Source organism: Bombyx mandarina, chromosome 12 (genome assembly GCF_030267445.1).
Source record: "Bombyx mandarina strain Sakado chromosome 12, ASM3026744v2".
Lineage (NCBI taxonomy): Eukaryota > Metazoa > Arthropoda > Insecta > Lepidoptera > Bombycidae > Bombyx > Bombyx mandarina.
The window spans coordinates 16,521,907-16,548,777 of record NC_143219.1 but is presented as its reverse complement, the minus strand read 5'-3'; the positions used below and the strand labels follow the sequence as shown (position 1 = coordinate 16,548,777).

At 42.3% G+C, this 26,871-nt stretch overlaps 2 protein-coding genes across 3 annotated transcripts in view; both read right to left on the bottom strand.

Annotated features, from left to right (window-relative positions):
- Positions 1-7,575: 7,575 nt before the first annotated feature.
- On the bottom strand, positions 7,576-15,416 carry LOC114247291 (U4/U6.U5 tri-snRNP-associated protein 1). 2 transcript variants are annotated; one of them, XM_028180227.2, is made up of 17 exons: positions 15,136-15,416; positions 14,856-14,907; positions 13,398-13,524; positions 13,022-13,173; positions 12,338-12,470; positions 12,041-12,146; positions 11,775-11,906; positions 11,401-11,514; positions 11,117-11,317; positions 10,852-10,971; positions 10,692-10,779; positions 10,254-10,384; positions 9,524-9,664; positions 9,173-9,266; positions 8,803-8,974; positions 8,228-8,453; positions 7,576-7,976 (listed from the first exon to the last, which is right to left on the bottom strand). In XM_028180227.2, exons 3-17 carry the CDS (start codon positions 13,436-13,438, stop codon positions 7,851-7,853), a joined length of 1,977 nt encoding a protein of 658 aa, XP_028036028.2. In that variant the 5' UTR covers positions 13,439-13,524; positions 14,856-14,907; positions 15,136-15,416; the 3' UTR covers positions 7,576-7,850. The 2 variants fall into 2 exon arrangements, with proteins under 2 accessions (XP_028036028.2, XP_028036021.2); XM_028180220.2 differs by lacking the exon at positions 14,856-14,907.
- Positions 15,417-24,164: 8,748 nt separating this feature from the next.
- Positions 24,165-26,871, bottom strand: part of mv (lysosomal-trafficking regulator mauve) — an 80,975-nt gene continuing 78,268 nt past the window's right edge. The window contains 4 exon segments of the mRNA XM_089732146.1: positions 24,165-24,652; positions 24,763-24,940; positions 25,219-25,463; positions 25,536-25,750. Of these exon segments, the coding sequence (XP_089588272.1) occupies positions 24,526-24,652; positions 24,763-24,940; positions 25,219-25,463; positions 25,536-25,750 (765 nt within the window). The 3' untranslated portion in view covers positions 24,165-24,525.

The window sequence follows — 26,871 nt, the reverse complement described above, 5'->3', positions numbered from 1 at the left end:
TTGACTTCCACGGTGAAGGAATAACATCGTGTAATAAAAATCAAACCCGCAAAATTATAATTTGCGTAATCACTGGTGGTAGGACCTATTGTGAGTCCGCACGGGTAGGTACCACCGCCCTGCCTATTTCTGCCGTGAAGCAGTAATGCGTTTCGGTTTGAAGGGTGGGGTAGCCGTTGTAACTATACTGAGACCTTAGAACTTATATCTCAAGGTGGGTGGCGCATTTACGTTGTAGATGTCTATGGGCTTCAGTAACCACTTAACACCAGGTGGGCTGTGAGCTCGTCCACCCATCTAAGCAATAAAAAAAAAAAAAAAAAAAAATATAATAGTGTTTTGTTATTTTGTTGTTTCCTTGTAGGCTGCCTGTAATAATCTAAATCTGTGTGAAAGGCAATAAATGATTTTATTATTATCTACTAATGGTAGTCCAGTGGTCGAAATTTGACCATAATTTATTTAAATTTTAAGTTTGAACATTATTATAGTTTTATTGTCACCTTTCTATTATCATCATTTCTATAATAATCATTGCTCTATGTCGCCAAGGCTACATTATAGAAAAATAATATTAAAGACAAAAAATATTAATCTATTCTCAATTTGACCACAGATTGATAAATCAATAAACAAAAAAAGTATAAATGCATGTGTGTGTGTGTGTGTGTGTCAAATACATGGTAATGTGTGTAAGGTTTTTTTATTCATTTAGTTTATTTTTTTATTGTTTAAGCACAATTAAAAAAAAAAATTAGCAATCTGCACTACTTCTCTATATTCTCTATGAGTGTGGGAAATTTCATACTTCTCCGTCCGCGCAATTTTCGTAAAAAGGAGTCCAACATTTTTGCTGCACGTATTACCTACTTAAAATGTAGGTTCTTAATAATAATACATAAGTGTTTTGAAATATAAAACTAATCTTAATTTTTTTAGTTATACCACTTCCATTCTAAGGGTGCAATTTCGTAAACAAACTTTGCCGTAATGGCGTAACCTTTAAAATACACGAAAACTGCCCAGCATAAACATATTTTTTTAGTAACTTTAATAGAAGTATTAGAATTAGAAGTTTATTATAGAATTTATTTAATTGTAATTACATATTTAGACATACTTAACATAATTAATCTTGGAATAGGTAATTATTTCAGCTTTTTTTAATTAAAGAAATTATGTTTTACATAGGTTTAATCTTTTACCCGTTGAACGTTTATAAAATGATTGTATTTACGGTAATAGTGTTGATGATCTTCATTAGGTGGCCCAAATATACTAAAATTATTACGAGCATCCATCCTTATTTATAAATGTGTAAAGAAGCAAAATTATTATTACATTGTTCAAATTTCTATATAATTTATAAATATAAATCTACGTCTGTACCTGTAAATATGTATATTGCGCGCGTGTGTGTGTGTGTGCGCGTGTGTATGTGCGTGTGTGTATATATTTCTATAATAGATAGATACACAGTGTGCAATTCATTTCGAAATTATTCTTGCCCATCTAATGGTTGTCTGGAAGAGATCACTCTTAGCGATAAGACCAAGAAAAAATGTTTCACAATATTTATTCATTTTGTGTACAATAAAGAATACTCTTTCACTGGTGGTAGGACCTCTTGGGAGTCCACACGGGTAGGTACCACCACCCCGCCTATTTCCGCCGTGAAGCAATAATGCGTTTCGGTTCGAAGGGTGGGGTAGCCGTTGTAACTATACTGAGACCTTAGAACTTATATCTCGAGGTGGGTGGCGCATTTACGTTGTAGATGTCTATGGGCTCCAGTAACCACTTAACATCAGGTGGGCTGTGAGCTCGTCCATCCATCTAAGCAATAAAAAAAAAAACTCTATCTCGCTCTCTCTCTCTCATCAAACAACTCTTTAAAAAAAAGCAATGATTTAATAAGAATTAAATGAAAAAGCAAAGAATTAATATGTATTTACAACTAGCTAGACGTCTATAAAATTTTCTAACCGAAAAAATATATGTGTATAAACCATTAGAATAGATAAAACCTTAAAAACAACATTATTATTAAAAACGAAAGAAAAAATCTTGATATTGTATTGGTTTCACGGCAAAATTTTTAGTGACTACTTAACTTGCTTGAAAGTGAAGAAATACTCTCAAAATCCATTAATTTGTAACTCGCACTCGCACATTAGCGGTGGGTTGTAGCGGCATTTTCGGTTAGCGAAACGAAACTAGTTATCAAATGTCAATAGCGGCTTTTGAAACGCGCTATTTCAGTAGCGAGCAATAGCGGGTTTTGTTTAGCAGTAAACTAATGTGCACACGAACGAGCTAGCGTCGCGATTAATATTTCAGTAATTACGTCTTTATTTGTAATCTATCTTTAAGGATAGGATATGTTAGCTTTACTTCTTTAAAGAGTTCGTATCGTACTTTATAATACATTTTAACAAGGTCTATAAACTTAATCTATATTAATTAAACAACTTTATACTTAATATTTTTAACTATTCAATTGGCAATTAAACTTAAAACTTAGCGACGCGTCGCTAAACACGCGACTCGTAAATAACTGGTTCAAGGCCACAAAATTCGACATCTACTTGCACTCACAATTTAATTTTTTAAATCTTATTTTAAGAGTTTTAAGGGCTAAAGTCAAAGGTCAAATGCATCTCAGTCGTGTGCGTGACAGAGACAAAATGATGATTGTCTATTTCGATCGAACCGATGTTTGCGCTGCGTGTCGCGATAGCTGCCGACCGAGCGGTTAAACGAATATTGCCGAACGTTGTGTGATTTGTGTTCGTGATCGGTGACGTGATTGAGTAGTAGACGTTAGCAGGTTATTGCAGTACGGCGAAACTAGCTAACCGCTATTTTGTCTATAGATAGTTTCAATAACCGTTTACGTTGCGCAACGACCATGCCTATCGCACATACAATAATCGAGAGGCTCACTTCGGTAAAGCTATTCCATACATGAGACAGCAACATAAACAAACCTTCTCTCTCCCACAAAATGAGATTCATAAGCTTACCACTAGGTGGCACTGATACAAACTCACACAAATTAAACATAACATTAACATCGACTGAGTAATTAAAAAAACTCGCACTAAGCACAGGTACATTACCCATTACCCGACTAATTATAAATATCGTTAGAAAGCTTGGCATTTCAATTAAACGCCTTAAAAAAAAACTTGCATGCTACCAATATAAAAGAAAAAATTATTGCTTCTAAAGATGAATAAACGTCCTGCAAATCGAGTAACTCGCACTCAGAGCTCCGCACGTTTCACCGTGAAGAGCGTACACTCGATGCGAGTCATTCGATTCGATTTTGGAAACTCGCACTAAGCCTACTGCACTACTTCTCTATATTCTCTATAAGTGTGGGAAAGGAGAAACCCCATTTTGGGCCTAAGCGTTACACGAATAGGATATGTACCAAAAAATTCGTCTATTTTGCTTGATTAACCTATTGAAATCTTAGCTTCATTGACAATGGCCAAGTGTAGAAAATAAGTTGAATTCAATTTTTTGTTTTAAACAATCTTTGTAAACATCTGCAACACTCATTTCAATATACGTAACTAGCTCCACAAAGGCGCGGATTAGAATTAGAGCATCCATAAAATAGGATCGATTTAGTGGAAATCGAGTATAAAAAATAATTAATACTCTTTTGCTTTAGGATAAATGACTGCTTTTATAGGTATTTTAATCAATGTAAATAGAGTATGCCCATCGAATCGTGACACAACTACTTACAATGGCGGCAATTCAAAATATCTACAACTGACAACATCAAATATAGCATGAAAGGGTAGTTTTGCATTTTTATATTAATGTGACTATGCCATAGAAAAACACAAATGTATCAAATCGTGTTATGTTATCTTTAATGTTGCCAACTGAAGATATTTTGGATTGCTGCTATTTAGTTGTGCCATGATTCGCTGGCCAGACTATAAACTTAATCTCATTGAATAACGTAACGTAAAGCACCAAAATCTACTAACAAAAATCATTAAAAGAAATAAATAACTGTGCCATTTAGTTATGACACGAAAACTGCGGCAATTCAAAATATTTTCTACTGGCAATCTTAAATAACATGAAAAAGTCGATTTGGTACTTTGAGTTTTTCTATGGTGTAGTTACATTAATAATTTTACTGGTGGTAGGATCTCTTGTGAGTCCGCGCCTCCCGCCCGCCTATTTTTGCCGTAAAGCAGTAATGCGTTTCGGTTTGAAGGGCGGGGCAGCCGTTGTAACTATACTGAGACCTTAGAACTTATATCTCAAGGTGGGTGGCGCATTTATGTCGTAGATGTCTATGAGCTCTAGTAACCACTTAACATCAGGTGAGCTGTGAGCTCGTCGATGGGTATCTAACCTATAAAAAATAAAAATAAAAAAGGCATGAAATAAAATTAAATGAAATGTGATGAGATAATATGGGAGCGCGTAATGATTTATATTTTTTTTAAAAAAGTTATCATATAAATATAGTATTTCATATAAAAAAGTTTTCATAAAAATTAAAATAAGACTGACCTAAAGGTCTTAGTTACCAGGTCATAAAATCCCTTAAAAAAATCATTTCGTGCGCAGCGCGTTTCGCATTACGTTGTTTTTAATTTTTGGCTTTCGTTCGTTTTCGTAAACAACCTAACGCGCGATTTCTCGTAACAGGTTCCATTTTTATTTTAAAGCAACCTGTTGCTGCAACAGGTTTCATAAAAAATTACTCATCTTTAGTAGGAAACAGCCTCAAAAGTATCGTTTTTATTAAAATATCTCGAACAATAAACATAACCTAAAATGTAAACATTGTCTGATTTTACCAATTTGGCCATTGCTGGGAGACCTGAAAATTGGGCTCATGAAACCTTCTTAGCTATTGTAACTTATGCCCAAATTCTAGCACTGTAACGCCAGGCCCAAGTTTGTATGGATTTCGGGTTTGTCCTTTGATACTTCTCCGTCCGCCCAATTTTCGTAAAAAGGGGTACAACATTTTTGCTTTACGTATTACTTAAAATGTAGGTTCTTAAATAATAATTCATAAGTGTTTTGAAATATAAAACTAATCTTAAATTTTTTAGTTATACCACTTCCATTCTAAGGGTGCTATTTCGTAAACAAACTTTGCCGCAATGGCGTAACCTTTAAGATACACGAAAACTGCCCAGCATAAACATATTTTTTTAGTAACTTTTAGAAGTATTAGAATTAGAAGTTTATTATAGAATTTATTTAATTGTAATTACATATTTAGACATACTTAACATAATTAATCTTGGAATAGGTAATTATTACAGCTTTTTTTTAATTAAAGAATTAATCTTTTATATAGGTTTAATCATTTACATACCCGTTGAACATTTATAAAATGATTGTTGTACAGTAAGGAACGAAATAAGTCTGAAGACTTACCGGTTCTCCTTCCTTCCACTGCCTCGCGCTCCCTGGGCTCAGCGTCGTTTCCGGAGGTGGGACCGTCTGTCCCTTGACTGGTACACGATGAACAATTGTCGCTGGTTCTAATGGTTACGCGTGACTTGCGTTGGATAATTTTTGTTGTTTGTAATAAAAGAATGTCTGCCGCGGAACGCGTGTGCTAAGTTACTATACGACGGCGATCTCTGCCCGTAGGCTTGGAGGGGTTGCTCAGCAAGCTTCGGGTTGGCTAGTCGGCCGTCTACAGGCAAGATCGAACCTTACTGCACCCAGGTTAAGATTTGTGTTGTCTTGAAGATGTATTGCCTAATACTCGATATTAATAAAAATATAGAAACACGAAAAATCTGTTTCAGACGAAACAATTGTATTTACGATAATAGTGTTGATGATCTTCATTAGGTGGCCCAAATATACTAAAATTATTACGAGATTCCATCCTTATTTAATTTTATAAATGTGTAAAAAAGCAAAATTATTATTACATTGTTCAAATTTCTATATAATTTATAAATATATATCTGTATGTATATATGTGTAAATATGTATATGCATGTGTGTGTGTGTGTGTGTGTGTGTGCGCGCGTGCGTGTGTGTTTGTATATATATTTCAATAGCTAGGTACACAGTGTGCAATTCATTTCGAAATTATTCTTGTCCATCTAATGGTTGTCTGGAAGAGATCACTCTTAGCGATAAGACCAAGAATTGTACCCTTTTTTTTTGTTAATATTGTTTCGTAATAATATTTATTCATTTTGTTTATACAATAAAGAATACTCTATCTCACTCTCTCTCTCTCTCATCAGACAACTCTAAAAAAAAGCAATGATTTAATAAGAATTAAATGAAAAAGCAAAGAATTAATATGTATTTACAAATAGCTAGACGTCTATAAAATTTTCTAACCGAAAATATATATGTGTATAAACCATTAGAATAGATAAAACCTTAAAAAAGACATTATTATTAAAAACGAAAGAAAAAAATCTTGATATTGTATTGGTTTCACGGCAAAATTTTTAGTGACTACATACTTAACTTGCTTGAAAGTGAAGAAATACTCTCAAAATCCATTAATTTGTAACTCGCACTCGCACATACATTAATCGAGAGGCTCATTTCGGTAAAGCTATTCGATACATGAGACAGCAACATAAACAAACCTTCTTTCTCCCACAAAATGAGATTCATAAGCTTACCACTAGGTGGCACTGATACAAACTCACACAAATTAAACATAACATTAACATCGACTGAGTAATTAAAAAAACTCGCACTAAGCACAGGTACATTACCCATTACCCGACTAATTATAAATATCGTTAGAAAGCTTGGCATTTCAATTAAACGCCTTAAAAAAAACCTTACGTGCTACCAATATAAAAGAAAAAAATTACGCTTCTCAAGATGAATAAACGTCCTGCAAATCGAGTAACTCGCACTCAGAGCTCCGCACGTTTCACCGTGAAGAGCGTACACTCGGTGCGAGTCATTCGATTCGATTTTTGAAACTCGCACTAAGCCTAACAGAAGCAAAGGGGTTTTGAACAGTATTGTCACTTGCAATGAAAAATGGACTCTTTTTGATAATTGTAAGCAGTCACTATGTTGATTAGACGGTAGTTCAACATCTCGACACCATGACATGTCCTTCTTCAAACGAGGCTTATGGAGAGTATTAAGCGGTAGGCAGCGGTTTGGCTCTGCCCCTGGCATTGCTGAAGTCCATGGGCGACGGCAACCACTCACCATCAGGTGGGCCGTATGTTCATCTGTCTACAAGGACAATAATATAGACATATATATATATATATATAACTATAGTAATTAGGTAATAATTTTAATTAAATACTTTGTAATAAACTTTTGCGAAATGAGCTTAAGAAATGATTGACATTTCAGACACAATATGTAGACGAATAGAATTTCTTGGTGAACTTCTTCTCAGACTTCTGAGATTTTTTCAGGATAACGTGAGTCGTAATGTGTAATGTAGAGTGCAGCTCGACAAGCTCACATTGCAGATGCGTTTCAATACATTCATTGCTTATTTATCTGTCGACGTTGAACTTCAGAGGTTTACTCAACTAATATTCAAAATAAAACAACAAACAATCCACTACATTTATCAATTTATTTGAATGTAATTGTACAATTCACTTCTCTTTGCAGTTATCGGGCGGAGGCAGGGGGATCCCCGGCTCCGCCTCCCCCCGTCCCCTGCCCGGGACACTTGTTATAGCGAATTGCGCAATCTTAGGATCAAAGAAACAGGAGCACATTATATTTTTATTTGATTTAATTATGAATTGATATTACAATTTGTAAGTCTGTATCAAACTGAATGTGACATTAGATCGTCAACGCATCGTCAAGTATGTGGGGGGGTGCTAGTGTGGCGCGTCACGCTTGGCGCCGCTGAGCAGCACGTAGGGCGAGCGCGTCTCCCGCTGCTTGTCCTGCAGCATCTGCAGCGTGCCCAGCGGAGTGTCCGTCGAGCTCATCTTCTTCATTAGCTGTGGCGCAGCAGACACAGGCAAACAGTGAACGAGGGAGCGTGGAACTTGACTAATTAAATAAGTGACTGACGTCGTGTTGCGGGTGAGCTCCCGTTAAACAATTCTTTTTTAAATATCATTTTGGCTTTTAAATTACTTTTCTTAAGAACGAAAATTTGGATATTTTGTAATAAGTAATTCATAAAATTATTTATTGACAACTCCAATTCTTTGCCTATAGAATAAAATGAAGTGTCGGAGGCACTGACCCCCTCCTGCACGGCCTTCTTGATGCGCTTCTCCTGCTTGTTCTTGCCGGGGCCCTTCCCATGGAACTTGTGCGACAGGTAGCGGAAGGCCTCCTTGGGCGCGAGGGGACGCCCGTCGTCGTCCACGTAGTCCAACTTCACGGTCGGGCGGAAGTTGCTCTTCTCCCTGAAGTCGGTGAGCGGCCCCGAGTAGCCGCGCTCCCGCCGCCCGTGCTTGTCGTCGTCCCTGCGCAGCGTCAACTTCATCATTTTAAGAGACGACATTGTAAAGTCTTCAGTGTGTTTAGTGCGAGTTTTAGTTGGATAGCGTAAAAGTTAGCTTATATTTGTATGGAATGGGATCGTTTGCCGTTAGGGGTGCTGTTCAAACATATAAAATTGGGTTAACGTTAGAAAACTCGCACTAAGCACACTTTTGCGGACAAATATATACTTTCAATTCAACGATGACCTTTAACAGAGCGCAATAATTGTGAGCTCACACGGTGTTTGCTGCAAATGGCAATACTATAAGCGCATTTAATTTTGGATTTTTAAGTTGAAAGTAATAGAAGAGATGTATAGAGTGCGGTTACGTGTAGGTCTTGTCCTCGATGGAGTAGTGCCGCGCGGCCAGCGAGTGCGCGGCGGGCGGCGCCGGCGCGGCCCCCGCGCGCTGCAGGTAGCCCTTGCTCAGCGCCAGCCGCAGCGCGCCCGCCACGCCCGCGCCCAGCGCCGGCTCGCCCGCCAGCGCGCCCGCGCCCGACCCTGCCCCGGAACATGCATTTAACAACAAGGGTCGCTTCTCGCCCCGCCATTTAGGTTACTTCAAATCAAAGTTTATTCGAGAGCAGAAATTTTTTTTTAGGTGCACTACCATACTCTGCAGCCGCCCTGGTCTCGGGGCAGCGCAGTGTGATGACATATGCACTAATTAAGAGTCGGCCTGGACGTGCCGACAGTTACCCGCTTTAAGGTCGGCCGGCTTCTCGCTGTCAACATCCACCCTGCTCCAGGCCCCGGAGGCCGCCTCCTCCACGTCCATGTCCGGGTTGTGTTCCTGTGCGTCACCAATTAGAATGAAGTTGTGATGTGTGATCATGATTTTTGTATTGAAGCAAATAAATGTAATACGAGAAAACGATGCAACGAGATCGTGTAAATTCAGCTGGAGACGTCTCGTGAGCCCGCACGGGGAGACACGGGGAAGCACGGGAAACTGTCATGCGTTTCAGTTTCAAAAATTGGGGAAGCTTATGAAGGCCACGCGTGTATCGTCCGGCCGGCTGTCCGCAGCAGCCCGTGGGCAGCACTCACCGGCGAGTGCGGGTTCTGCTTGGCGAAGTACGCCGGGGCTTCCCCGAGGGTCCGGCAGAACTCTGCGGTGGCGTCGAACAGCATGCCCTCCGGCCCCGCCTCCACCTGCTCCTCCTTCACGCGCTCCAGGAGTTCTTCCACCTGAACCGAACCAAGTTTTAGAACTAAACCTATTTACGACATCAGGCACTCAGTACAACAACAAATAGAGTCAGGCGGGTGTAGCAGGTGACCCTTCACGGCAAACATTTTACTATCGACAGTTGTTTATCTAATAAATATTGAAGTGAAAACTTCTTTAGAATCGTTGTGATTTCAAACCGGATGCAACGGAAAAAACGACAGGTGAGAGACACAAATACAAAAATGTGTAGGATGAAGCCAGCAAAGAATGAGACAGAAATATACATACTATTTAATACAGCGCCATCTGTGAGATTTTTTAATACTAACGTGTGTATGAAAGCTCTTGTAGTGAATTTTAATTTAGGATTATGCGTGAAATTAAAATATCAATTCACAGAGGGCGCTACCTTACAATTATTTACTAATGACAAAATTTTACATATACTTAAGACGTTTAGGATAATTGTATTTTAATTTTGGAAGGTTTCACTTCTACCACGTGTGAATTGCACACATGTTTTTTTTTCTTCTTATTTTTTTTTTTTTAATGACTTTCAAATATTATTACCAGTGAACCTTTGAATCTATGAAATATATAAGATACCTTAGGCACAGCGGCATCTTGCACCTCCTTGAGCCTGAGGCGGCGCGCCCTGGCCAGCGCGGCGTGCAGCTCGGTGTCGGGCTCCGTCTCCTCCTCGTCCACCACCAGCGCCGCGGCCCCCGCCCGCACGTCTGCGGAGGGTACGACAGGTCGATTGATAACTAGTTTTTAGGGCACAGCCCGCTTTTATTTACATTTTTAGGTCGATAAGGAACAGGATTGTTGTAAGGTTTCAAATAATCAGAATTATGTAAATTATAAAAAATATGTATGTTATGTATCGAGTTTTTTTAAAGAACTTTAATAATTCATTAGATGCGGACGAGCAGGGCGCGCCGACACTATAGCGACAAACTATTCGAAACGGGGCTGAAATAATATGATGATCATACAAACGTGAGATTAAACTACTACAAAAGACTGGTGGACGCGTCAAACCTGTGTCGTCGGTGTCGAGGGGCGCGGCGGCGGCGTCGTACGTGTCCGCGTCGATGGGCTCGTCCTTGGGCTTGGTCCGCATCTTGCCCTGCACACAAACACACACGTACACACGGGTCCGCCCGCGCCGGCGCGACGCTCGACGAGCGGGGCCACTGACCTTTCTCTTAGTCTTCTTGAACTTGGCTTGGATCTCGTGCTGGTCCATGTAGTCGGCTGCGAGCTGCGGCTGCGGCAGCGCAAGCGACTCCATGCGACGAGAGGCGGGGCCTTGCGCGAGCTGCACATACACAGTTACGTTAACGCTCCGCCACGTGGTGTGACGCGGCGTGGCGCGACGCGGCGTGGCGTGACGCGGCGTGGCGTGACGCGGCGTGGCGCGACGCGGCGTGGCGTGACGCGGCGTGGCGCGACGCGGGCCTCACCAAGAGCTCTCTGCGCCTGTGAGCGTCGAGAGAGGCTTCGTCCCCTATGACGAAGCCCTTGTCCTTGTCGAGTCCGTCGGGCTGGATCTGCTCGTCGTATTTGGAGAGTACGGAGCGTCGGAAGCCGAGGGAGGCCTGCAGCTCGGCCTCCTCGTCGTAAGCCTGGTAGCCGGCGCGCGCCTTCTTGCGTTCTTCCACGTTCTGAACAAAACCCATTATATTATTTATTATGGTATCTCACTGACTGATGTATGTAAGTAAAATAGTAAAAACAGTTATCTTACCTTCTTGTATCGCTCGTTGTCAACAATATTGACATTGATGAGCACATCCTCTGGGTCTTCAGCTAATATTTCTTTATCAGCCAACGTTAGAATGGTTTCACGTTCATCTTCCAACTGTACAGATTATAGATCTATTAATACAGATTTTTTGTTACATGTAGTATTTAGAACTAACATGTGTGGTCGCCACGAGATTAGAAATCGTGAAACGAAAATAATCAACGCGTGATTGAAATGCTCAAAGTTAGAACCAACCTGTGATTAGTACAGAACTAAATTATTTAGCATTTTATTAAATTTTTTGGATGACCACAAAATCAAATAGCCAGCTAGTATTCCCATTAATGTGTGGGGGAGTGACAAGGTGTGTGTACCGCGTCGAGCTGGTGCGCGACCCGCAGCCCCCGCAGGCTGGGCGCGCGGTAGGGGGCGGGCGCGGGGGGCGCGCGGGGGGGCAGCAGGGCGGACACGCCGAACGCCGCGTCCATCTCGTCCAGCATGGCCGCCTGCGTACACACATGCTTCACATTAATATCTTATGGTGTCTCTGTGGTGTTTAGGTCATGGATCAAACTGATAAAACTATTGATTTTTGATTTTTGTTCTCAGCAGCTAAAAAATGCATTTATTGTATGCTCACCCTTTTTGCAGCTTCTTTCTTCTGCGTCTCTATTGCTCTGGAGCGCTTCACCCAGGTTGACGCGTCATCGTCGTCAGACCCTTCACCGAGTAGGGTAGTCTGTAATCTAAATGAAATTATGCATTATATTACAAAAAAAATTGATTAATTTCCAGTTTATTTCATTTGGTTTTTATTATGATGATCATTTATTCAAACAGTACTTATTCCTCAATATAATGTAATATTTTATCGTTTATTACAATAATATCAAAAAATTAAAGCCAATCAATGGAACAAAAATATAGTATTTCATACTTCTCTTCAATATTCCTCTTCTCCTTCCGCTCTTTTATTTTCTCTTTGAGTTTTTCTGTTTTCTTCTGTTCAGTGATATTAGTAGCCGGCTTATGGTAGAACTCGCCAAGGTCATCTTTGAATTTACCATCATCTGTGAATGGATAAAAACCATAGTAGAACTCACACTTAAACAGCAAGTTTTAGTTAGTGATCGCGGTCGGAAGACAACTGTGAACACAATATTAATAAAAGCTATATGTACCTTGACGTTGATTTGTTAATGACTTTAATATAATACGTTAATTTATCAACGCAATAAAAAAGAATTTAAAGTTCCTCAGTGAAATTATTTGTTGTTTTATTTATTTATTAGAGCTTGACACTTGTAATAAATTCCACTACATGGACAGATACAGATCAATCTATTTAAAAGTTTGTAAGCAGTGGGTAATTTTGTTATAATATACCTATTAAATTTATCTTATGAAAATATTAACCTGGACAATTTGTGTAAAATAATGACTAAAACCATATAAAAATGGCAAAAAATCAGAATTTTATTTTGTTTGTTTATTCTTGGCAAAGATAACACTACAAATTCGTTATGCGTGATATAGTCTGTACATTAAATAAAATACAATATATTAACACAATAAAAAAAATAAAAAAACATTACAAAAGCGATAAAAATACATTACAAACCAGCAGGTTTCTCATTGACTTCAAGTGGTTTAAGTCCAAGTTTAGCTCGTAGACGATTGGTCTCTTCAATGGACAAGCTCTCTTGTGCTCCACCACTCTGTGTTTGTACTGGAGACTTGGTTTTCTCACGTTCATACTCAACACTCTTGTCCCTATAAAAAGTAATAAAAATAGTTCGTAATGTAATTTCAAGATAGATAAGCTAACAAACCTACCCAGTGGAATTATAATTATAATAATACTTATGTTACCCATCAAATTGTGTATGATTAGATAGACACAGAAAAGAAGATGTTACTAATCATTGCAAGGTCATAAATAAGTACAAGAGTTCAAGAAGTAGTCACTTCAGTCAATGTTCAGTTTAGTTTATTACCCTTCAGATTCATTTTTCTCTGGCCGATGCAAAGCACGCATGCGGCGATCCCGATCTTCACTGTCTCCTCGAGAATGGTTAGTTTCGTCATCTTTCAGCTGATGCGAGTCGACAGGCACTTCTTGAACTGTAACAAACAGATATCTGGTGTTTAATCCTAATTTATAAATCTCAATTTCTTATTGTGGACAGATTATAATGTAACAACATTCGTTTTGTATTATTTCAGCATAAAAATCATTTCGTGGTGGCAGATATAAGTGTATACAAACAGATAAAAGTCTGTTAATTATGTTGTTTTGTATCTATGTATGTATGTATGTTTTTTTATTTATGTATCTATGTTTTGTGTATACTATATATATATATACTATGTGTAGACTATACTATACTGTACTATGTGTATACTATATTGTATTAATTCTACTGTGTTGAAGTAAAACTTTACTTCTAATGTTGTAGCTGTAATCAATGTTCAGCTGATTTTAAACACATTAGTGATGTGTAGGCTGGCTGGTTTGCCTTTATAAATTAATGCAACCTTTTGATTAAGAAGTAAGGAGGATGGGAATTTGAGTTGGTCATAACAAATAGAAAAAAGAAACAAACATAGATATAGCGACAGTAAGAATAAACAATAAAACTGCAGTATGAAGTACTAAGCACAGAACAGAATCAAAAACCTATTCCAATGAATACTGCAGGACAATAAGGATAATTTCTAGCTAAAAATAATTACTTGTTGTTTTAGTGAAATTTCTATTTCAACAACCCACAAGTTAATACGCAGAAAGCCCGCAACCAGACTCAGTTTATAAGAGAATGTGGATTTCACAGGTCACATGATCTTTAATTAAATACACTGCTTACAGAGCATAAAACATATTAAAAATATGACATTTTAAAGGTTTTTTTAGTGGCATAATGTTCATTCACTGGGTTCGTCATTTATTTTTGTTTTAAAGAATAGTCCTTGCAAACCTTAGTAGTACAGTACAATGGTCGTTTTCCTACATTTCAGTTGATAGTTGTAATGTTTGGACAGACAAGTTTAGCTGGTTTGATATGATTTACTACAGTCCGCAGGCACCACAATGTAACTGCGACTTAAGACATGATGTTGAATTTTAGCTGTGCTGTGATAAAAGCATACTTCAAAGCTAGACTAGGTTTCTTTTAAATTTGTTTTTATTGTAATTATTAGGTGCTGGAAGTTGTCATTGTTTTCAAACATTTCTGATTAATGTTTGTCTCTTTTATTGTTTCTTTCTAGAGGAAGTTTCATTTAGAATTAATTGATACACTATACGTAGAAGTATGATATTGGTACTTTACAATATAATTATTGGTGATAAATTGTTAGTACATTGTAGTTCATTTTGTTTCCTGTATTATTTTCTGCAGCAAAAACAACCTTACTCAAATCAGGAACCTTCCATCGTTTTATAAAATACCTACCTCTTAATGACGGAGCGAGGGACGCGGTGGCCGAGCTCCAGTGCCACCGGGTCTGAAATAACGAGCAGACAGTGTGCCATTATCTTGTCATAATTAATAACAGCCAGTTCTGTTGATGACCTATGCAATTCATTATTTAAATCAAACAAACGGTTTTGTTTGGATTTACGAGTTAGGATGTGAATCCGTATTTCATAGTTTTGAAACGTGGTTTTTTGGCACATATGATCATCATCAAAGGCTGGCGTTTGTTAGCTTTATCGAAAGTGTTGTTACTGACCGTCAGGGGAGCGCTCTCGCTTGCGATCTTTATGTTTCCTATGCCTTTTTCGTTCACGTTCTTCACCTTCGAGTGGCGAACGGGACCTACTCTTATGCTTCTTTTTCTTTGCTTCTTTCTTATGCTTTTTTGAACCCATTCTTGTTTCTTAAATAGTCTTTTATAACAAAATTATGGGTACAAAATATAAACTATAAAATATAAAAAAATCGTATTCTCGACAAGTGTTCTCTTTGTTTCAATAATCACAGACAATTATTATCATAGATACTACGTAGTACCGGTAAAATGGGGCGATTAGGGATTGAAAGGCGAATCGGGAAAAAACCGGGAAAATCTTTCGACGCTCAATATAAGTTTTATATTCATTGCAAAATCTTCCATTTTTTTGTAGTTTAATAGTAGAATGTTGAAAGTTCACAAAACAACTCTGAATATGCATGTTAATATCTGCTAACTTATAAAAAATCGCGTTTCAAATTAACTGCCTGTGGTGGTAATTATTTTAGTGCTAGAAACTTTGCTCTCTTTTATTTATTTGATATTAATAGAAGACGACTATGATTTATAAACGTTATTTAGTGTTTGAACCAGCATATATATTAAAGGTAAGTCTTAGTTGTTATTGGTTTTAATGTATTTGATTAAATAAAAGTACATGTAAAAATCTGTTGTTTTTGGGGATATTGGGGACGTCTTAGGTACAAATAACAACGAAAAAGGGGTCAATTGGGATGAGAATACGTGAAATGGAAACGACTTAAATATAAATAGGTACAGGTTTGTAGGGTTGTCTATGTAGTTATAACAATATTTTTTAAATTTGTTGGTAAAAATCTGGTTTATCGAAGCGAAATTGGGAATAAGTCTTTAGTTGAAATAGATAAGCATTTTAATATAAGTAAGTCGATTTTGCAGAGACATGTAACAAGATCAATGAAATCTCAAGGTGGACAAAAATGTCTAAGTAATACATAATAAAATATTTAATATTTGTTCAGAGTGGGGGTATTCATTTGATTAATCCATGGAATAACCGACACACCTAATCTCTTAACCCAGATAGAAATATCAGCCCCTAAGTACTTACCAAGAACGGAGAAATATAAACCGTTTCTAAGAAAGCCCACTATATATGTGTAAATATATATATATATATATATATATATATATATATATATTTTGTTGTTACTGCACTGTCGATTGCACCTATAATTGAGGTGATGTCTGCCATGTACTTTTGTCAGTTTTTCAATTTTTTTTATTGATGATCACTTTGTTGGTGCAACTAAATAAATAAATAAATTAAAACTATATATAAAAATAAAAGTAGTGCCAACCCTAGCAAATTTCTCATTTCGTCCCAATTAACCGCAATTTTCGGGTAAATAGGGATTACACCTATTTTTGCATTTTTTGCTTAAACTGGAATGCTAGTTGCATAATTTTAAATTAGATTGCAAAGGTGCCCCCAAGACTCAATCATTTTGATCCTGATATAGCATTATATACATCAACAACTACCTTAAAATTGCTCATAAAGTTGGAATTTGTCCCTAATCGCCCCATTTTACGGTACGTAGTGAAATAGTGCGCCATTTTATTTTGCCAAATATAGTCTGAATACATTTGTGGTCCTATATCTATTCGTGTCTTACAAATGAACAAACTTATAAAGCTATTTCTATTATGCAGTTAAACACGTTTCATAAGGAACAAAAAACAGACCTGGAACAAGAAATGCCAGTGACAGCATTGACAAATATATAGTAGTAGTTTTACTTTTCCAACTGGAAAGGCAAAGATGTCATACCATACCGCCTGATCTTTTATAAATTTATTTAATGTTTTATATGAAAAATGATAGAAATGAAATGAAATGAAGTTGATTAATATGAAACATGGCATGAAATGAAATGAGATAAGATGAGATAATATGGGATGAAATATAATCTCAGTGAAATGGTGGTCATTTACTAAGACTTTTTCAGTAGACTTTTTGGAGGATCCCGAGAAGTTACGTCCAGCGGCTTTGTTTTATTTTCTTACATTTGTGCATTTTCACAGATACTAAACAGTAAATAAACCACCGTTATTATACATTTAAACCTGAAGAAACACTAAATAGACAAAATTAAACAAATCACATAACTTCACTCCTCGCGCTCCCGCCAATAACCAGATATTTGTAATAAACTAAACATTTCAAAGACAGATAGATACAATAGGTACCGAATTTGTGGTAGCATTAATTTAGTTTTTCCAATTATTTTTAGTATAAGGCTTGAATTAAGCCTTCTCGGAGTTTAAAACCTGTGAAGCTACCGACCAAATTAAGTTAATTACATTAAGTTGTTACTGGAGCCGATAGACATGAACCATGTAAGAAATGAGTTCTAATTCCCAGTGTTCACAGTACAATGAATGAACGATGAGAAACGCTTATCTGCTTCACGGTAGAAATGGGCAGGGCGGTGGTAAATGTGGCGGTGGCGGATGAAATTGCTCAGTAGGCCGACGGTCCTGTTGCTATTATTCGGAACTTGTATTTAGGAAAGCTTGTCTTGAAAATGTTAGTGAGATACAGGTATCTCTCAATTCAGTTTCTATAAGCATTAGGTACCTGTTTACTTAAGAAGGTTTAGTATATAGAAGATTACAAGTCCTTTTTCCTAATACAATACCCTATTTTAGACAGCTTTGTGGCTTCGAAACCATCGGTTGTGTCGTATGAGGTCGAGCGTTGTCGTGTAGGAGCAGCGGGGACGTGCGATTGACAGTCTGGCCGGGGATTTGCGAGCTTCTTTTTTTTATTATTGCTTAGATGTGTGGACGAGCTCACAACCCACCTGGTGTTAAGTTGTTACTGGAGCCGATAGACATGAACCATATAAGAAATGAGTTCTAATTCCCAGTGTTCACAGTACAATGAATGAACGATGAGAAACGCTTATCTGCTTCACGGCAGAAATGGGCAGGGCGGTGGTAAATGTGGCGGTGGCGGATGAAATTACTCAGTAGGCCGACAGTCCTGTTGCTATTATTCGGAACTTGTATTTAGGAAAGCTTGTCTTGAAAATGTTAGTGAGATACAGGTATCTCTCAATTCAGTTTCTATAAGCATTAGGTACCTGTTTACTTAAGAAGGTTTAGTATATAGTAGATTACAAGTCCTTTTTCCTAATACAATACCCTATTTTAGACAGCTTTGTGGCTTCGAGACCATCGGTTGTGTCGTATGAGGTCGAGCGTTGTCGTGTAGGAGCAGCGGGGACGTGCGATTGACAGTCTGGCCGGGGATTTGCGAGCTTCTTTTTTTATTATTGCTTAGATGTGTGGACGAGCTCACAACCCACCTGGTGTTAAGTTGTTAGTGGAGCCCATAGACATCCACAACGTAAATGCGCCACCAACCTTGAGAATAAGTTTCCCTACCCTTCAAACCGAAACGCATTACTGCTTCACGGCTGAAATAGGCAGAGTGGTGGTACCCACCCACACGGACTCACAAGAGGTCCTACCACCAGTAATTACGCAAATTATAGTTTCATTTTTTATTACACGATGTTATTCCTTCACCGTGGAAGTCAATCGTGAACATTTGTTGAGTACGTATTTCATTAGAAAAATAGGTACTCGCCTGAGATTCGAACACCGGTGCATCGCTCAATACAAATGCATCGGACGTCTTATCCGTTAGGCCACGACGACTTCAACTTGGGCTTCTCTACCATTATGTCCAGCTCACAGTACACACTAATAGTGCTGGTGTCATTTGATAAGGAGCTGTGGTATATTGTGACCATGACTTTTTTAGGGGTACGCTTTCATTTGGGACATTGTCTATGTGCTGAAACAGGGTCTAAGCAACCACTTACGATTAACAATAAAAATCCAGTTTTCATCATAAGTGATAAAATCGGGAGAGTGAAAACACGATTCCTTTGTTTCTGTGTCTGTTAAGCAACACAAGGTACACCTTAACGTTTAACGTGTGAATAAATTAGCTTGGATACAGTTCCAGAGTCTATATATCACTAACCACTGCCCTATTAGTATTCAATCCTTAAATCAAATGCCTTTTTTGGCACAATTGTTGAATACTTACTTGTTGGTTGAACACTTACTTTTTCAAAGATGCAACTGCCATTCAGGTGAATTTAATTTTAATTTATATATTATTTAAGAAAAGGTAATCGTATGGCCAAAAAGACTGGGTACGAAAATAAGGACAATGGTCATAAGGTAAACAGGGAGCGTTCTTTAAGACTTGATGGATCCATTATTTCTCTTTGAATTTGATTTCCTAAAATCGAATTTCAATTTCACTTGCAATATACCTAGTCAGGTCATAAGTATTGTCACACAGTAAAAACTTTTCTTTTAGAATGCTGGCCACAAAAAAGTTTATTGAATTCGAATTTCGAATTATTCATGAAAATAAAAATGTAAACTTTTAGAATTTTACTCATTTTTAAATATGGAGTGGACGCTTAAAGAAGACCGTGTTGCAGTTATTGCGTTGCATCGTTGCGGTTACGCGCCAATTCAAATTTTTAACATACTGAAAAATTTGAATATAACCAAAAGATTCGTTTATCGTACCATCAAACGATACAATGAAGACTCTAGTCTAGATGACAGGTCAAGAAGTGGTCGCCCTCGGTCTGTTAGGACTCCAGCAGTGATAAAAGCTGTGAAGGCGCGAATTCAAAGAAATCCCAAACGTAAGCAGAAACTGTTGGCCCTTCAGACAGGGTTAAGCAGAACCACGGTGAAAAGGGTGTTAAATGAAGACTTAGGGCTTCGGGCATATCGAAGAAAAACAGGACATCGTTTGAATGCTCGTCTAATGGACCTGAGACTGAAGAGATGCCGCGCTTTGTTGAAGCGGTACGCGGGAAAAAAATATCGGGAAATTCTTTTTTCGGATGAAAAAATTTTTTACCGTAGAAGAAAGCTACAACAAACAAAATGATAAGGTGTACGCACACCGTAGTGAAGAAGCGAGCAACCATATTCCGCGTGTCCAACGAGGTCATTTTCCATCCTCGCTCATGGTATGGTTGGGAGTTTCTTATTGGGGCTTAACAGAGGTACATTTTTGTAAGAAAGGTGTAAAAACGAATGCAGTTGTGTATCAAAATACAGTCCTGACGAACCTTGTGGAACCTGTTTCTCATACCATGTTCAATAACAGGCACTGGGTATTCCAAAAAGATTCGGCGCCAGCTCATAGAGCGAAGAGCACTCAAGACTGGCTGGCGGCGCGTGAAATCGACTTCATCCGGCACGAAGACTGGCCCTCCTCCAGTCCAGATTTGAATCCGTTAGATTACAAGATATGGCAACACTTGGAGGAAAAGGCGTGCTCAAAGCCTCATCCTAATTTGGAGTCACTCAAGACATCCTTGATTAAGGCAGCCGCCGATATTGACATGGACCTCGTTCGTGCTGCGATAGACGACTGGCCGCGCAGATTGAAGGCCTGTATTCAAAATCACGGAGGTCATTTTGAATAAACTTTAGTGTCATAAGAATCTATGTTTTGTTAAGTTCATTTTGGTATATGAATGGTTACATAATGAATAAACTTGTTTCAATTATTTTACATTAAACATGTGACAGAATTTATGACCTGACTAGGTATTAATCCTATTTATAATTAGATTAGTGTTTTCAAATAGTGAAATGTACTTAAAAAATTGTGAAATGTCGCTGAATAAAAACTTATTGGTCTTTTTAGAAATATCATTTAATGCAGTCTTTTATACAAACATAATAATATTGTAAAAAAATAGGTCCCATCAAAATTATTTGTAAATTATTGTAATTTTTATCGACATTTTTTCTTATGATAAAAAATTGGAATAGTCTACAATCATTTGATTCGATGTAGTCATTTATAAATTATATTTATTACAGTTGAGTTGCCGTGGAGGGTCGATTTTAGCTGCAACATGTTATCTTGAACCATAGACAAGTATGTATACAGATTGCATTTGAAGCATTCGCCGAAACGAGCACAATTTGACCTAATAGGAAAACAACGTTTTTGTATAATATTCATAGTGTCATGTTTGTTGGGCCCGCAAACATATCTAACTAGCGCAACCCGACAGCTGGAGTGCGTGACGTCACGTTGCGATAGGTCAGTACAGCGATTCATTATTTATGACCCTGAGCTGCCACAAGTCAAAAGGCTAAATACGTTCTTTCAACTATCTGTGACTGATGACTGATGAGCTTCCGGAAATATTCCCGGATATCCCGAATATATGAAAAATTAGGTTTTTTATCAGCTGTAAGTTTATGGGGTTTGTCTAATTGCAGTAGCTAATACTCATATATTTGATAGGTAGTTTTACACTTTTACTGACATGAATGATAATTTTCCGGCAGCGATCTGATCACAGATAGTAACACTCTTAGTATATAGGGAGTGGGAGTGAGTCGGGCGCACTTCGACTGACCTAGGTGGGAGAGGGACGGCACGCGTCCAGTGCTGCAGGTGCGAGTGAGACAGAGCATCCGCATACTCTGCAGTATGGCTTAGTAAGCATATCTAGCAATTGATCGATCCAGGTTTATAATAGCGGTTGCACTTATTAAACTACGTTTTATTATTGCGATAATTTGTAACAGTTATCCCCATTTCGGCTCTGGGAACGGTTCTATTACAACTTGTAGTAATTGTAAGTAATCATAACAATATTGAATCACAGAAATTGTATCATAACATCTAAAGTTTACAAACAGCGAGTTCGGACCGCACTTCACAACTCCATTATATTGCTTTTATTTATTATTGTTGTAAAAATACACTGAACTGGCGATATGCATGCAGTCTTAATGTTATTTGGTATCTTTGCTGGAAGACAAAATTGTTGATATTTTTACAGAAAGGGACCGCAGCTAGTCACGAGCTCCCAGTCGTACCGAACACGTGGGGAGCACACTAATAATTAGTTCGTTCTTATATCGTTACTGGCGAGCCCCGGTCCCCCGGGCCCACCGCCCCGTACTCGTTGGGCTACACACGGCGCGTTGAGAGGAGGCAGGGAAGGGGTCAGACGAGCGAGCATGTGGACCGGTGCGGACAGGTCCTGCGCGCTCTCCCGCGCGGCCCCCGTACCGTCCCCCGCGTCCCCCGTGCCGCCCCCGCGTCCCCCGCGCCGGCCCTGGTGGTGACGGTAGAGTCAGACGAGCGAGCTGGCGGCGTGCATGCGGACGGGCGCGGGCTTTCCCTGCGCGCTCTCCCACGCGTCCCCCGCGCCGTCCCCCGCGCCGGCCCTGGTGGTGACGGTAGAGTCAGACGAGCGAGCTGGCGGCGTGCATGCGGACGGGCGCGGGCTTTCCCTGCGCGCTCTCCCACGCGTCCCCCGCGCCGTCCCCCGCGCCGGCCCTGGTGGTGACGGTAGAGTCAGACGAGCGAGCTGGCGGCGTGCATGCGGACGGGCGCGGGCTTTCCCTGCGCGCTCTCCCACGCGTCCCCCGCGCCGTCCCCCGCGCCGGCCCTGGTGGTGACGGTAGAGTCAGACGAGCGAGCTGGCGGCGTGCATGCGGACGGGCGCGGGCTTTCCCTGCGCGCTCTCCCACGCGTCCCCCGCGCCGTCCCCCGCGCCGGCCCTGGTGGTGACGGTAGAGTCAGACGAGCGAGCTGGCGGCGTGCATGCGGACGGGCGCGGGCTTTCCCTGCGCGCTCTCCCACGCGTCCCCCGCGCCGTCCCCCGCGCCGGCCCTGGTGGTGACGGTAGAGTCAGACGAGCGAGCTGGCGGCGTGCATGCGGACGGGCGCGGGCTTGCCCTGCGCGCTCTCCCACGCGTCCCCCGCGCCGTCCCCCGCGCCGTCCCCCGCGCCGGCCCTGGTGGTGACGGTAGAGTCAGACGAGCGAGCTGGCGGCGTGCATGCGGACGGGCGCGGGCTTGCCCTGCGCGCTCTCCCACGCGTCCCCCGCGCCGTCCCTGGTGGTGACGGTAGAGTCAGACGAGCGAGCTGGCGGCGTGCATGCGGACGGGCGCGGGCTTGCCCTGCGCGCTCTCCCACGCGTCCCCCGCGCCGTCCCCCGCGCCGGCCCTGGTGGTGACGGTAGAGTCAGACGAGCGAGCTGGCGGCGTGCATGCGGACGGGCGCGGGCTTGCCCTGCGCGCTCTCCCACGTGTCCCCCGCGCCGTCCCCCGCGCCGGCCCTGGTGGTGACGGTAGAGTCAGACGAGCGAGCTGGCGGCGTGCATGCGGACGGGCGCGGGCTTGCCCTGCGCGCTCTCCCACGCGTCCCCCGCGCCGTCCCTGGTGGTGACGGTAGAGTCAGACGAGCGAGCTGGCGGCGTGCATGCGGACGGGCGCGGGCTTGCCCTGCGCGCTCTCCCACGCGTCCCCCGCGCCGTCCCTGGTGGTGACGGTAGAGTCAGACGAGCGAGCTGGCGGCGTGCATGCGGACGGGCGCGGGCTTGCCCTGCGCGCTCTCCCACGCGTCCCCCGCGCCGGCCCTGGTGGTGACGGTAGAGTCAGACGAGCGAGCTGGCGGCGTGCATGCGGACGGGCGCGGGCTTGCCCTGCGCGCTCTCCCACGCGTCCCCCGCGCCGGCCCTGGTGGTGACGGTAGAGTCAGACGAGCGAGCTGGCGGCGTGCATGCGGACGGGCGCGGGCTTGCCCTGCGCGCTCTCCCACGCGTCCCCCGCGCCGTCCCCCGCGCCGGCCCTGGTGGTGACGGTAGAGTCAGACGAGCGAGCTGGCGGCGTGCATGCGGACGGGCGCGGGCTTGCCCTGCGCGCTCTCCCACGCGTCCCCCGCGCCGTCCCCCGCGCCGGCCCTGGTGGTGACGGTAGAGTCAGACGAGCGAGCTGGCGGCGTGCATGCGGACGGGCGCGGGCTTGCCCTGCGCGCTCTCCCACGCGTCCCCCGCGCCGTCCCCCGCGCCGGCCCTGGTGGTGACGGTAGAGTCAGACGAGCGAGCTGGCGGCGTGCATGCGGACGGGCGCGGGCTTGCCCTGCGCGCTCTCCCACGCGTCCCCCGCGCCGTCCCCGCGCCGGCCCTGGTGGTGACGGTAGAGTCAGACGAGCGAGCTGGCGGCGTGCATGCGGACGGGCGCGGGCTTGCCCTGCGCGCTCTCCCACGCGTCCCCCGCGCCGTCCCCCGCGCCGGCCCTGGTGGTGACGGTAGAGTCAGACGAGCGAGCTGGCGGCGTGCATGCGGACGGGCGCGGGCTTGCCCTGCGCGCTCTCCCACGCGTCCCCCGCGCCGTCCCCCGCGCCGGCCCTGGTGGTGACGGTAGAGTCAGACGAGCGAGCTGGCGGCGTGCATGCGGACGGGCGCGGGCTTGCCCTGCGCGCTCTCCCACGCGTCCCCCGCGCCGTCCCCCGCGCCGGTCCTGGTGGTGACGGTAGAGTCAGACGAGCGAGCTGGCGGCGTGCATGCGGACGGGCGCGGGCTTGCCCTGCGCGCTCTCCCACGCGACCACCGTGCCGTCTCCGTAGCAGCCGAACAGAATGCTGTTGTCACTGCTATACGTTAAGCTGAAAACAAAAACTTTCAACTTTAAAATATATTATATGTATTTTATTTTATGTCGTGATTAATAGTGCAAACAGTATTGTGAGCAGTAGTAGAATAGTGCGAAGGTTACCTGAGCAGCGGTAGCTGGGCGACAAGCGGCGGCAGGGAGCAGACCGGCTGTAGATCCCAGGACGAGAACAGCCGCACCCCCCCGCCCCACAGCCCTACCGCCACACTGTTCACGCTGACCCCCTCTGGAGCCGTGGAGTAGCAGATGCTCGTCACCTGCTCTGATATCTTCACGCTACCTAGCAATAAACATACAACGTGCAACTATTAATGAAGAGATTTTTTCAGTATATAATCCAAAGACACAGTGTGTCACGTGGTCTCCCCCGCAGGTACTTAGTAAATACAAACTCAATTCTCTTATGCTTCCCCGGTACATTATTGCGAACAAATGTGTCGTGCTTTAAATGTAATATCGGGATTTTTTTCATGCAATTAGGTTAGGAGTAAATGGGAGACTATAGCGCCAGGTATCTGATGGTGCGGCGCGGATGCGATGCGATGTCGCGTCACTTACCAACAAACCGCCCGTTGCACGTGTGAACCCGTATCAAGGACTTGTATTTATGCGGTGCGTCTTTTTCATAAGTGTCGGCGGCGTGGTCGGGCTCGGGGATGTTCCTGGCCGCCCCCCCGCCGTCCGCCGGGGCGCTGCGGGGGGACAGCTCGTGCACCGTGGCCACGTCGCCGAGGGTCTCGCTTATCGTCGCCAAGGTCACCGGCAGCATGTCGCGGTTGGGCAGGGTTCGGATGTACGTCAACCTGCAATAGTAACGTTCAGATCTGCAGACGGAGGTCCGGTGCGGACGCGGCGTGGGCTCGTGCGATACTAACGTGTGCAGGTCCCAGAGCAGCACGGTGCCGTCCGCCGCGGCCGACAGCAGCAGCGCCTGGCGCGGCGCCGCGTGCAGGGCCCGCACGGCGCTGCGGTGCGCGTGCAGGGCCCGCACGCCCTCCGCGCGCACGCACAGCACGCGGCCCGACGCGTGGCCCAGCGCCAGCGTGCACGCGCCGCCCGCGCCCGCCACGGTGCTGCACACGGCTGTTATCTGCGACACACCGCGCTCCTTGTACACGGCTTAGATTTGCCTTTTAAATGTCAAATAGTACAGACCAACACACTATATTGTATGTGGTAGCGCCATCGATATATTACCACTAGATCCCGCGTAAAGGCGTCAAAAGTAACCTAACAAAACAGTGCTTAGATTCATATGAATCACTATTTTGCCTTCAGTGTCACGTCGACCGTCGAGTGGAACGATGCTAAAATGCGCTGTAAAAAGTTGTAAAAAAACACGCTTACAAACAGAAAACAACATGAAATTTAGTATTTTTGGTAAGTTTTGTAATTTTTACTATTAGATAGTGATTAACATTTGAAATAAATCAGTTATCCTTGCCAAATTAGCACTTCAAGAAATTAAATCCTATTATTTTGCTTCGCAGTTATTTCTTTCGTACACATAATAACGTTTACATGCGAGACAAGGATGAAATAGGGCTATTTCAGAACAAGTGTAGTGGAGTCACCTAATTTTTATTTTTTTTTATTGCTTAGGTGGGTGGACGAGCTCACAGCCCACCTGGTGTTAAGTGGTTATACTGGAGCGCATAGACATCTACAGCGTATTTACGCTGCCATTTGCGCATTTGCGCCACCCACCTTGGGATATAACTTCTAAGGTCTCAAGTATAGTTACAACGGCTGCCCCACCCTTCAAACCGAAACGCATTACTGCTTCATGGCAGAAATAGGTGGGGTGGTGGTACCTACTCTTGCGTACTCACAAGAGGTCCTACAAGCAGTAATTACGCAAATTATTTTGCGGGTTTGATTTTTATTACAGGATGTTATTCCTTCACCGTGGAAGTCAATTGTGAACATTTGTTAAGTACGTATTTCATTAGAAAAATTGGTACCCGCCTGCGGGATTTGAACACCGATGCATCGCTAGATACGGATGCAACATACGTCTATACAACGGACGGCGAAGTGAAATCTGTAAACTGGAATTTGTTTTTACATTTTTACAGATTTTCTCAAAATGATGTACAAAGAGAAAAGTGGCGGTCAGTAATAAAAGAAAAAAGAAGCGACGATTATTTCAAACCTAATTGCTCCAGTGTGGTTTGTGCAGACCATTTTACCGAATCTGACATGTATTTA